A 13539-nucleotide genomic window follows, 5' to 3' on the forward strand; every position below is an offset into this window, starting at 1 on the left:
TCAGTGGAACAAAGAGGTGAGATCATGTGGATAAGCTCTAAGGAATGGACTTTTATAGTTTACAGAAAAAAGAAAAGCTTTACTTTACAAGCAAGAGACCTCACAATAAATAACACTGCTCTTCCCGTAACGAATAAATTTCTTCAAAAAACAAGGTGTACAGTCAACCAGACATTTTATGTATAAATTATAAAACATGACACAGTATAAATAAAGGTCTACGAGACTCAACTATATGTATACTTTTTTTTTTCTCCCCAAAATAAATAAGCATACACTTATTTACAGTATGGACATTGATTTTGTGCCCAATGGCTGTTCCAATAATGATGGAGGTTTTACCACTCTAGAATGGAAGATATAGGAAAGCTGTAGTCCTGGTCTTCATCTTCCTCTTCATCCTCTGGGTCTTCATTAATGGCTAGATGGGGGAATACAGGGGAGCTGTTGTTTAAATAAGGACAACAACAGCGCAGAAGCAGCTCAGTGCATGTTTTCAAAGCCCTCTGAACAGCCATAATACAGCGTTGCATTTTATGCGACTTGTAGTAAGATGCTCTTTGGCATCTGCTGTTATGTAATAAGGTTTTTTTATACATAATCTATGAAGTCATAACTGCAGAAGGTTCTGAAGAATCAATGGCTCAGGTTTTATTGGCAGATTCCTGAAATCAAATCAAAAGCGCTCTTGTGTTCTAGGTTTAACTGCTTTGCGTCCTTCATTCAGAGTTAGAAGAGGCAACTGTGCCAAACCAGGTGCCTATGTGCTACCATTAGGCTTGTTCTTTTGGATTGAGTTAGAGTTTGTCCGGGTGTTAATAAAGCAATCAGCGAAGCACACGAGAGCAGACAAAGTAGAAAAAAAAAATCGCTAGAATTACAATCCTAGGGCACACTCTTTTCTTACAGTACGACATGTCCATATATCCCCAAAAAACTCAACTTGAAGGCCAACTGGTTGTTGGAGGTCTATTGCATTTTATCAGTAATCAAAGCACGTGCATGATAGATATATATATGGTACCTCTACAGCATCTTGAATCTCTAAATCAAGCTTTCTTATGTTTAAAGGTGTAAGTCTTCATTACCTAGAGATTGGCTTCAGAAGATTTAAGTGTCTGCAGAGTTAAAAATCTCACTTACAATTGCAAGATCCAGAGTGCTTTACTTCTAGAAGCACACCCATAGAGCAGGCTGCCTCTTTCATGGCACACTCGCTTGGGTAAGTTGTGTTATCGCTGGCACAGACGGCCTCGTCTGACTTGCTTTCGGGGCACAGCTCATCACAGAGGGCACACCGACCTCTGCCAACCTTAAAATCCCACAAGCATTTCTTCCCAGCACTGCACTGAATGTCTTCACAGGATTTGGCTTCTAAAAATACAGACAGGATACTAGAGGTAAGTGAAAAGACAAAGAAAAAAGAAAAGCAACAAACAACCCTGAATTCCCTTTCCCCTGTGAACAGACAAAGCTCAGATGCAGTAGATGTGATGATACTTGCTGATTTTGCTCAAGCAAGTAGTCCCTTGGACACCATTGCCTGTCTATATGTGGGGGAGGAAAGACAGCTGTGCCAGGAGAGCTTGGCTCTGGGAATACAGAATTACATTTGCCTATTGTACATGACCTTCCTGCTCCATTTGATGTCAGTGGAAATTCAGCTCCCTAAATTAGCAGTAAGTGCAGATTTTTGCCAATACATTCAGCATTTCTAAATCAATTATTTTTAAACTAACCCACACATAGTAGTTGTCTACAAGACTGGAAAGGGAATTCACCTCAACTTATGCCAACTAAAAGCAGCCTGAGACTGCCCTGAATTTCTCCAGCGGTTTTAGAGTAGAGGCTGCCCTGAAGGTGCTTCCTCTTAACATGCTTCCCTATCAGTCCTTTCTGGAAATCACAATACAAATTCTCAGAGTGTACAGAGAGTGTTTTCCTATTTTCACCCACCATCCCCAAACTCTGCAATATTTCTAAAGAGGGAAAAGTGATCAGATGTTTCCAATTAAGTTAAAGCAAGCTTTGCCAAGACCACTTGAAGACAATTGTTTCCAGGAATCCAGATCCACTGAATATCGAGACCTTGTTATACTGTAACCATGTCATCATCTATTTAATGGTGGGTACTTCTCCTTCATATACTAATGTCAGCACCCACAGCAACAGCAAGAGAAGCAGGCTTAGGCCCTGTACTCCCTCATCCCTTTGGCAGTTTTTTTTCTGGGGCAAAGCTCAGCCTGGGTCTCCTTTTCCTGGAGGGGTGCTTTCCAGACTGCTGGAAGACTCTACTCCTCCCCAGGGGCCTAACTATATCAATCCAATTGCACACATGATACTTTGAAACTGCTGATGGTGAAAGCTTCCCCCACCCTTACCCTCTGACTGAGATACCTACTGATGCATTTTCCTTCGTAGGCTAATCCAATGGATCTTCCCAGCAGGCAGGTAGCTTTCCTCAGGTGGCAGGCGCTGGCGTAAGTTATGCCGTCATTCCCACACAGATACTGTTCAGGGGAGGTAGGCTCTGGGCAAATTCGATTACATGTCACGCAGTAGGCATTATTCGTTTGGTCAACCACACATGTGGAGCTGCCCGGGCATAAAACATCCCTACAGGTCTCTGAAATAAAGACAGAAACACACAGTGATTAATAGCAGATCCCAGAGCCCAAGCAAGGAGTGAACAGGTGACACAATGAAACAAATGATCTGATAAAAGCTTTCAGCAGCTCTCATCTAAGGGCTGCTAGAGGAAATTTTCCCATCTCATGGTAGCTGGTGGGACACAAGTGCTGCTAGACTGTGGGGAACTCCCAATCCAGCTAAATCCTTGTCTGTTGAGTGTGTCTCCCAGCATTTGGAACATCACTCTGTGGGGAAGGATGTCCAACAGCTCCTCCTCCCTACACTCAGACACACACCCTTTGGCAATTGAGGGAGATCAGATTAGATTTGCAAACCTACTTTTGCATTTGCCCTGATACTGGACTTCAAGTTCGGGCTGTTCTTTACATCTGGCTTTGAGAAGGGCACATTCGTTCCTGTAGGTTTTCCCATCTAAGCCACACACGGGGCCCTTCCAAGTGATACTAGAGCAATCCGGAGCACAAACACACCGAGGTTTGTTCTTCTTGTTCATTTTACATTTCTTCCCAGGTCCACAGTCCACGTTCTCACACGTTTCTGATGGAAAGAAAGAGGCATCAGTTTAGTATTGAGTATGAAGAACAGACCTGATGTCAAAACTGCTTAAAGAAACAAAACAACACCCCATGACCCCAGAGCACTGAGAGAAAGCACGTACCCCCCGACCCCGGGAAACGCCACCCGAAGGAAATTCCCCCCTGCCAGCGAGGGCAGGGGGAAGAGTAGGTCGCTCCCTTCCTCCCTGCTATGGCAAGGCGCCCGAGAAGCGGAGAGGGTCCCCTCACCGATCCCAGGGCTGGTACGAGACGCCCCTCAGAGCCTCACACACGCAGGAAACTGGAGAAGCGCGCTGCCCCCCAGCAGCTCCTTAAACCCCACCACCTCGCCCCCCCGCCCAGCCCAGTCCCTCCCAGAACCGCTCCTCAGCAAGGAGCGGCTCGCCAGCACCCCCCTCACCTTTGCACGGGATGCAGTTCGGGGCTCCCCCATTAAAAATCATCCACTTAAAAAGCGTGTTGTCGTTAACATCCTCTTCCGTCCACGAAGTCGTCAGGCGGCCGGTCTTGCAGCACTCCTCCTTGCTGAGGTCGGTTTTGTAGAGGACCTGGCAGCGGCCGTTCCGCGCCTGCCGGAGCCAGCAGTTCCCAGCTGCAGGGGGGGGGGGAGGGTGGGGGGGAGGGGGTGGCGGGGGTAGGGGGGGGTGTGGAGAGCAGGGGGGCGGGGGGGAGACACCCAGCCGGATCAGTGGCAGCCACCAGTGACCCAGACACAACACGTGCGCCTTGCAATGACTTTTACTAGACTGTTTACTTTTATTTGTCCCGTTTCATAACCCGCAGCTACTCCTGCCCATTCGGGAGCGCGGTTTAAAACAAACAAACAAACAAACAAACTGAAAACACAAAACACAAAGAAACACACGCCCCCCCCCCAAAAAAAAAAAAACAAAACCCCAACAACCCAGCCCACTCCCAAGCAAACAAAAACACGCACGAAAAACACAAGCCACGAGAGATCAAAGCGGGGGAAAAAAAGAAATACTGAAAGAAAAGACCCGATTAAAACAGGACGAGGCACTTTTCGGGGTATTTATTCCATATGTAGAGCAGAAGGAGCACTGCCGGCACGTGACAGAGGCTTGAAAAGGATGTGCATTTAAAAGGGAATAAAAAGAAAATCGCGCTTGCAAATTCCTTCCTCCTCCCCCTGCCCTCTCCTCCTCACCGCGGCTGCACAGCAGCATTGTTTTAGTGCCGCACAGAGTTTCAGTCCCAGCCCATTTTGCAATCTGCACGAATTGGGAACATTTGCTGTTAGCGAAGTCTTTCGAAATCCCTACATTTTGCTGCTTCTATTAACAAATGTCTTTCCTTCACTAAAGTAAGTCAGCAGAGCTCCCAAAAAGTGAGCAAAGTACATAAAATACAAGGGCACGCAGAGTAGGAGGTCCCTACAGAGTTTTAAAAATCGATCAAGTTAGAAAAGTTATAGGTGCCGTCCCTCCCGCGAGCGTTTCAGATGAAAGTACACTGTCCTTAAACCGGATAGAGTGGCGATTTTTGTTGGGGTGTCTCCCACCCCCCCCCCTTTTTTTTTTTTTTAAACTAGTATCCCTGTTATTTGTGGAGTCAAGCCAAGAACATTAGTCTAGGCAACTCCCCCTTTTTTAGCTGGAGAGTTTTGGTTGGGATGAGTCTCTCGTGAATAACCAATGTGACTTCTCCAGCAACTCAATACCAATCGATTCTGGTGCTAATCCAGACAGGGCTCGATCCTGCCTCCTTACTCCGATGGCAAAGTACCGCAGCGAGGGGTCAGGATCGGCCAGCCGAGATGTCGCTGGGCGCGGGGAAAGACACCCCTCCCGCACCTCCCCCAAGCCCCGCTAAAAAATCATTGAACAAACAACACCCTTAAAAAAAAAAGTTTTGTGTCTTTAAGAGTCGCCTACATTAGATTAATTTACGCTCTAGCTCGGTAGTAGGGGAAAAGGAAGAAAAAAATTATAAAACAAGCAATGGTAAGACATCCAGGTTGTGGTTGGAACACGGTCAAGATAAGGGAAGAAAGCTCCAAAACTAAAAATCAATATTCCCTTGTGTCGAAAGAGGGCTCTTAAGAGTTGTCAAGATCAGGTTTGGGGTTTGTTTTGTTCACATGGGGAAAAAAAACCCAAACCAAAACCCCCAAACCAATTTACTTAAGCCAACTCTTCCGTGCAGGAGAATTTACAACACTAATATTTGTTCACAAAAAAAAAAAAAAAAAAAAAAAAATCAACAAACCACACAAAAAACCAACTCCCCCCCCCAACCCACAAACCCAACCAAAAACACCGTGTGTGTGTGTGCCTGTGTGAGGAAATCCCAATATTAAAGGAATGTCCGGAAAATGACCACTTATTGGTTTCTAAAAATGTCAGCTGTAATCGTGGGGCTCCCCATCACCACCTCTCCTTCCGTCAGGCAGGCGAGATAAAAAAAACCTGAGCTACATTGCTAACAAACTTTGAGCGCTCATTCGGGAGCCGAGACTGGGAAAGTTCCCTCGCGACGCTGCTCTTCATTCATGCAGCATGATAACAATAAATACCAAGAAACATCCTCATCTGTCCTCTGTGCCTGTGCAAAGCGGTGCGAAGATCCGTTCAGAAAGGAACCTAAATGACACCTCTGCACCTCGGCACAAAGCAATCCCATGCCCACAGTTAACTTCTGTCCTGTTGGACCTTGGAGAGAGGCGTTTAACACCCCAAGCGAACTAAACCGTGCCCGAAAGACAGAAAACAATAGTAATAAAGAAACGTATCTGCAAATAAACAGTCTTGGTCTTACCCTGCACTGTGTGATCTTCCATGAAGTGGCACAGAAACATCAGGAGTAATAGCATGCCCGGGTGGATTCTCTGATTTAACATCCTCAGTATAGCAGCGAGTGAGCGAGACAGTCACAGCGTGAGGGGGAGTAGGGAGAGGGAGCGAGCACTAGCCAGCCTGCTTATGATCGCTCTATTGAATGAACGTCAGGCTCTGAATGCAGTCTCTCTTTAAATCTATACGGGGGTCTTAGCTGTCTGCGGTGGGCGGTCTCCTAATGTGTGTGTGTGTCTGCTCGGGGGTGGGGAGATTTAAAAAGTTCAGTGTGAATCAGGTGACATTTTCCACCTTCTGGAAACCCTCTCCAATGATCTGCTCTAGGTGCACGCACACACAGGCGCGCACCGGCGCGCACCCCCGGGCGCGCACCCGCGCAGCCCCACGCCAGCCTTGCGCGGCGGAGCCGCCGGAGCCGTTAGCGCAGCGGCGGGAGGCAGCGCGAGCCCCGGCCACCCGCGCCAGCGGAGCCGGCCGCACCCGCGCAAGCGGAGAGCTGGAGACCCGCGGGGGGTCGCGGCCGCGCGAGAGGGACCCCTCGTCTCCCTCACCCCCCCCCCCCCCCCTCCCCACGACGGCGCGGGCGGGTGCGCGGTGGTGCGGAGGCTGCAGGGGCGCGGAGCGGCGCCTGCCTGCCCGGGGTTGTCTCCGCGGCCGCGGGGCGCTGCCGTCCCCACGCGAAGTGGCTGCTATGAGTAAATCCCACTCCCCGCGGCTCCGACGGGCGGGAGGCGGCTGGCGGACACGCAGCTCGCTCCGCGGGACTCGGCGCAAAAAAACCCCCCACCACCGTGTCCCCCCCCCCGCCCCCAGCGAACCAACCGGCCAACCCTAAACCTTAGGGGGAGAAGAAGGAAAAAAAAAAAAAAAAGAACCAAATAAAAGTTTTAATACCTAGGGCCGTGCCCGAGTGACAGCCTTTTCACTGGGAGCCCGGGAGGACGAGACGGGAATGGGGGCGACGTAGGCGGTCTCCTTTCAGAATCAGAAAAGATTGCAACATCGATAATGAACTTCTAGGGCACTAGTTTATTAAGCACAGTCTGGCATTATTCTCCCCTTAGAAAAGTTGGCGGTCTCTCATTTATAACATTTTTTGGCACCGCTGAATGAAACTGAGTAGGCGATATTTCCTTTTATACAAAACGATTACTTAACGGAAAATGGTATTGTTTATTCAAAAGCTGCCTTTTAAATTTCGATTCTTTCGCTTTTCTGAGCCACCAAAGCACAACAGACTGCGAAGTATGCAGACAGGAATGCCCGGACAGTGCCGGGTCAGGGGCCGGTGCGCCGCGGCCGCCCGCGCCCTCCGCCCGGCCCTCCCCACACCCCTCCTCCCCGCTCCCGCCCTCCGGCTCCCCCCACCGCCCGCCCCCTCCCCACAACTGCAAATAACTCAGTGATAACAGATTTTTTTCCACCAACTGCAGGAGATAGTGCTAATCTTTTAATAAAAGATCCCATTACAATGGGATCTGTCTGGACAGACTATAATAGATCCAGAAATACAGCCGTGCTAATATTAGAAGACAGTTGTTTGGGTGCCTCAGGCCGGGCCCTGGTCCTGCTTTGAAAGTGGGCATGAATCACAATGTCCCTCGGTACCACCTGCGGTCACACGCATTAAGAAGCAGACTGGTAAATGATTGACCTCGCTGCGTTGTGTTTTTTTTTTTTTTTTTTTTTTTTTTTTTTGTTTGGTTTGGCTTTTGGGTTTTGGGTTTTGTTTGGGTTTTTTTTAATTTTATTTATTAATTTATTTTTATTATGATCATCGTCCTCAGCAGCGCCCGGGCATTTTGAGCACTTCAGAAGCCCCGGGACTCAACATCCTTTTTAATCTTTTCCCAAATTGGTGCCACTCTCTCTCCCCCTCCCTCCTCGCTCGCCGCCCCCCGCCTCGTCCCCCCTCTCCCGGCGTTAATGTAGGGTTGCTTAGTGCCCTCTAATGGCAGACGACATTAACAATTAGCAGCACAACATCCCTTAGCCGGGAGCGGCAAATGAAGGGCCGGTTTCAAAACCTGCCTCTCCTCCCGGAGGGGACGTATCCCGGGCAGAAGGTGCCCCGAGGGTCCGGTGTCCCTTCCCCGCCGCCGCCCCCGCCGGGCACGGCTCAGCGGGCAGCCGCGAGGCAGCCCTCCGGGAGCAGCCGGCGGGACTCGGCCCGTCGCGGGGCGTGCAGGAACGGACGCGGAGCCCGCCGCGGCGAGAGGTCGGAGGCCCGTCTGCCCTGGCCACCGTCCCCCGGGCCCTCTTCTCCCGCCTCCCTCTCCAACTCGCCCCGCGGGGACCCGACCACGACCGGGAGCGGCGTCCCACGGCCGCCGCACACCTCTTGAAGTAGCATGGATCCCCCCTCCCGGGGATAGCGCCGAGGCCGAGCCAAGACGCTTCTCACCCAACCGCGGGTGGCCCTGGGGGGAGGGGGAGGATGGTGGGATGGGGGGTGGCCCCAGGGGGGTCCCGGCGGCAGCGCGGGGAGCGCAGGCGGCTGGTGCCGAGCGAGCAGGCACCGCACGGCCGCGATACCGGGGCGTGCTGCTGGGGCAGGCTCACCTTGTCTTGTGCGGCGTGTGTGCTTTTTAATAATTGGCCAATACGGTGTTTATCCTGATAATGTTTTCAATTATAGAGAGGCATTTTCAGGCCGTTTTCCTGGAAATGAGATGCTGGATGGGTCGATAACGTTTGCACATGTGCTTCGTGCGTGTATCATCAGGAGATCAATATGATTGCGCTGGTATGGAGATTTGTATCACACCTGTTCTCTGACATCACATAGAAACAGCTGCTGTTTCTTCTATTGTTTTTCTTTTTCTTTTTTTCCCCCCTTCTTTTTAAATTGCTAAATATTGGGTTTGTGTGTAACAACATGTCAGGGATATATTGTATAATCAGAAATGCTTGCTTTCTCACTGTGTGCCTCCCTGTACAACTCCCCCACCCCTTTCTGCTTTGCCAACAATCATATTTAAATTACCAAAAAAACAATAGGGTCGATCTGTAACCGAATTGTCAGGCAGCGCACAAAAAGAGTGTTGTTCTCAGCCTGACAGGTTTGAAAACTTCTTTCTACCGAGGAGAGTATGCATTTTAATATATATTTTTGGATGTGAATCCAATCTTTGCAGCTGGCCCTGATCTCGGAATAATAAAGCCTTTTAAAAAACCGCATATATACACTAACATCTCAAATATTCGAAGTTCACATTTAGCTCTCAATTTACATGAAATGTATGTCTTTGTCCTATCTTTAATATAGCTGTAGCTACATCAGACCCAGTAATCCCAAATATTAAGTGGCTGGTCTCTGAGGAAAATTGCAGCAAAATACTGAGTGGGAGGAAAAATTATCCCCAAGTGTAACCTTGTGTGACATGTGCTGTTAACATTCATACATGCATATATATATACACACACACATACATATGCGTAGGGGGAATATTTATTTTGTGATAAGTCAGTATTGATTGTGCTAGTATAATGTATTTCCTTTTACTCTTTTCCCCTCAATGAGCTGCCTTTCAACAGAGGAGTGGTTGATTGTATCAGGAATGGATTACCTCAGGATCGTCTCTTCCGTAAGGACGGAGCCTGCATACAGGTTTTAGAGGATGTGGATAGAACTCAGGGCAAAAGCTGATTATTTACAGAGGATCTGGATGTTGGGCAAGAGAAAATGGGAAGGCCTATCCTGGCACTCAAGGGAGAAGAAAAAGACTCAAACACCCTCCTGTGGTCCTGGATGTATGCATCATCCTATCTGTTTTCTCACCTAACTAGCTTCTCCCACAGAACAAGTACTCAAAAAAAGGTAGAACGTCCTCTTCTGGTAGCAGAGAGGACTTGTTAGTCTCCTTTATTCTCATCCAGTTGTCCTGATGATGATAAAAAAGGGGTCCATGTCCTGAATTCTGCGTTTTTACAAAGGCTCCCCTCTTTTGTATCTCAGACATCAGATTTAAGGATGTTTCTGAGCACCATGACATTGCTCCATTTTAGAAAATCCACACCCCCCCCCCCCCCCCAGTTTTTTTTTCTTCAATATAGGGCAATACAAGCCATCAACAGCATTTTCTGTAGAAATTTCATGTGCTCTTTCTCAGCACAAAGTACCATTAAATATTCGGGTTACAAAGGTTCCTATCTTGATCTAGCCAAGACTTTTCTATGAAAAATTGTGCAAATAAATTCCAAACTAAGCTCCAAAATATATTAACTGAATTTAGTATTAGGTAGTGAATATGCCTGCTACTACACTGACATTATTCCCACACATAAGTGAGATCATTAAACATAGAAATCACATTGTATGATATTGGTGAGTGTGGGGCTTATTAGATGAGTACAGGTACATTGAACAGTTAATTTTTGTTTAAGCTGACCTCAAAGTTGATGTCTGTTTTCAGGTAGTGGGCAGTGAATTTAATTAAAAGGTACTAGGAGTCTTACATAATTAATACCACTGGTAAAAATGGAAAAGGGAATATAAATTTGACCTCCATCAGATAAGCAGCAAATTACACCTGAAAAGCTGTCATCCCTCTTGACTAAGACAGCTGGAAACAGGTATGCTGTCTGAAACTTCTCCCTGTGGTTCAGTGGGAAGCAGGACTTGAGCATCAGCAAGAAGTCCTCTTTTAGACAAGCATTTTGCAGTTACAGTAATACCCCCTGTGAGATCGATGCTCAGGCTGTCTAGAGGACACGCTAAAGGTTTAGCCTGATTCATTGTGGTTTACAGGAGTAATAGAGCAGTGTGACTGTGAGTAATCTGGTCTTAAATATGGGAAGGTTTTGTTAGCCTGTGCAGGTTTAGTAACTCCATGTGTTTGTGGCTTTGTTCAGTTTGTAGAAAGGGCAGGTAGACAGGTGGCATTCACGTTTTAGGACAGATAAATTTGACTTATAAGTGGTGTGAGCCAAATTGACACCTTTCCTACCTTTTATTGGTGATTTGGGGAGCAGTGAGAGAACTATGCAGTTTGGTGGATACTGTCCCCTTGTCGTAGGCTAGAACAGGACAAGCTGTCCTAGACACTCCAAAGACATTTTATTCACTTGTGTTGGCAGTACCACCAACTGCCAGAGGAACTAGTGCATCAACCCTTGTTACTCAGTACCCACTGCAAACAGGATGTGATGTGGTAAGGCCACATTCATGTGTGACTGGAATGAAAACAGGTTGCTAAACAAGTTACAAAGATTTCCAAGTTAATGAAAACTTGGACAAAAGAACAAAATTCCTCTAGAAAAGAATGGGCAAAAATGGAAGGAAAGTATTAAAATTATAAACTATCTGATACGTTAAAAGAAGACTTATTAAAATTATTAAAAAAATTATAGATACAGATCTGTTGTTTCACTGATCTCATCCTTTGATTGATAACTTTTCTATATAATTTCAGAGAATACAAAAAAACCAGAATTATGCACAGACCATGGAATTTCTAAAGCAGAAAAGGTTTTTTCCCTTGTTGGGACTGCAGTATTGATAGCAGCACCAGGAATACTGATGCTGATTGTAACTAAAATTTTGAAAACTTGAAAATAAAATGTAGTTATTGTTGGAAACCTGCTCTAAACAGCCATGTAGGATACTGCTGTTTTAAAGGAACGCCTAAATTCCAGAAAGGCAGCACCACCAGCTCTAGACAATCCATTGCCACATAAAGGTTTAAGAAGTGATGTAAGAGGGGGCCACAGAAAGAGAGGAGCTGTCAGACAAACCAGCCCCCTAGAAGGCTGTTTTAGCTTGGGCAGCATTTAGCTAACTGTTGGCTGTCTTAAGTCATGTGCTAAGTGCAGAATGGCTCTTGCCCAGCTTCCTGACTGGCAAATTGCCTTCTCTACTTCCACAAGTCTGCCAAGTGGAGCTATGTCATACTTGGTGATAAAACTTTGAATTTTAAGTTAAAATTATAGATGAGGAGCATGGTGCTTTAGGAGTGGAGGGGTTATGTGTGGTCAATGTACTTTTAAGGTCTGGAACATTTTGTGTGGCAGACTTCAAAAGACATGTCAGTTGGCAATCACTTGCAGTTGGAACAGGATTGGAGACTAAACCCAAGATTAAAGCAAGGATGGACATAGTTTGTAAATAACTACTGTGAAAATTGAATTAATTTTTGCCATTACTTTGTTTTTCTTCTTTTTAGTTTGAGTCTATTAAAGTTAATGTGGAGGGCATATCTGATTCACTGGATATGTGGAGTGACATAATTTTCTAATCCAAAAAAGGCTTCTTTTGACTGTAGATCCTGATTTGGAGCTTAAATGGAATAAAAGTCGTGGTTAAGAGTGATATCCATAGCCAGCTGTGACAAGCTGAATATAGCATGGCATAAAGGGTAACGAATGGACAATTTCCATCTCAGTACATGTATCTGGTGATGTACTGGATCTTGTTTCTAGACTGAGAGAGTAGGTGCATGAGTACGTCAAAGTTACAGCCTTGTTAGGGACAGATCATTAACTTCTTACTGTGAGGTTTCTATTTACTTTATTGCCCATCAAGGAAGAGGATCACTTTTAATGGTTTACTTTCAGACATTAATGGAACCAAATGGATTTTAAACTGCTGTTAGTCAGCAGCAGATTATTGGGACATTATCAGAATTGTCCTAGGTAGTACATTTTGATAAACTCCAAATGTCACCTTCTAGTACTGTGTTGTACATCTTGGTGAATATATAGCATGAGAGGTAACAAATGAAATAGAGCCCTTAGCAAAAATAATGATCTAAATGAGAGTAATCATGATAAAGAAGCTTTTTCCCCAGTTGTGTTGAGCTGCTTTGTTTTTATGAGCAGAAAATTAGACTCTCATGATTATCCCAATTATTTCAATTTTTTTCTTTTGCAATGAAATATATTTATAAAAACAATGCTTAAGTTTTTTTATTTCCCAGTCTGGTACAGCATCACACATATATGACAGATATTCATAGGTCATAAAAATTTAAAGTTGATTACAAAGCTACAAGTACTACCTGGTGACATGGGAAGGAAGAAGAGCCCAGGGTGATTTATGCCTTCTTTTGGGCCCTATTGCATACATTTTGTTTAGACAGAGGCCTTGCATGGACTGTTGAGAGTTCACTGGTTTCATGGTCTGTACTGTGAGAACTGTCTCCCTCCAGCAGCATAAAATCTGGCTCCCAGTGGTCCTCCAAGAGGGGGGGTCTTAGAGGAGCCCTGTGCCTCCTGTTCTGGCCACCTTGGTAATTTCACATACAATTTCTTCTACACTTGATCAAGAGATGACATGAGGAAAGAGAAGTCTTTAATAGAATAATTGATATCTAGACTGCCAGCCCTAGTATGGTAAATTCCCTTCCCAGCTCTCTTGAAAAAGATGAGATAGCGCTGCTTCTGTGCACCGGGTAGCCAGTTCAGTCACAGGTTTGCAGGACAGTCCAGAATATGTGGGATGAGCTTCTGCTTTCCTGTCTCTGCCCTGGTCCTTGCCTCTTGTAATGATCAACCAAGTCTTTGGTTTCCTCTGG

General features: G+C 46.3%; 1 protein-coding gene across 1 annotated transcript; it reads right to left on the bottom strand.

Moving 5' to 3' along the window:
* Positions 1-338: 338 nt before the first annotated feature.
* Positions 339-6069, bottom strand: FST (follistatin; the record flags this gene model as incomplete). The annotated part of the gene is made up of 6 exons (XM_084278563.1): positions 339-421; positions 1144-1374; positions 2402-2626; positions 2971-3189; positions 3610-3801; positions 5988-6069. 6 exons carry the CDS (start codon positions 6067-6069, stop codon positions 339-341), a joined length of 1032 nt encoding a protein of 343 aa, XP_084134689.1.
* Between the last annotated feature and the right edge of the window lie 7470 nt (positions 6070-13539).

Source organism: Gallinula chloropus, assembly GCF_964237585.1.
Source record: "Gallinula chloropus genome assembly, chromosome: Z".
Lineage (NCBI taxonomy): Eukaryota > Metazoa > Chordata > Aves > Gruiformes > Rallidae > Gallinula > Gallinula chloropus.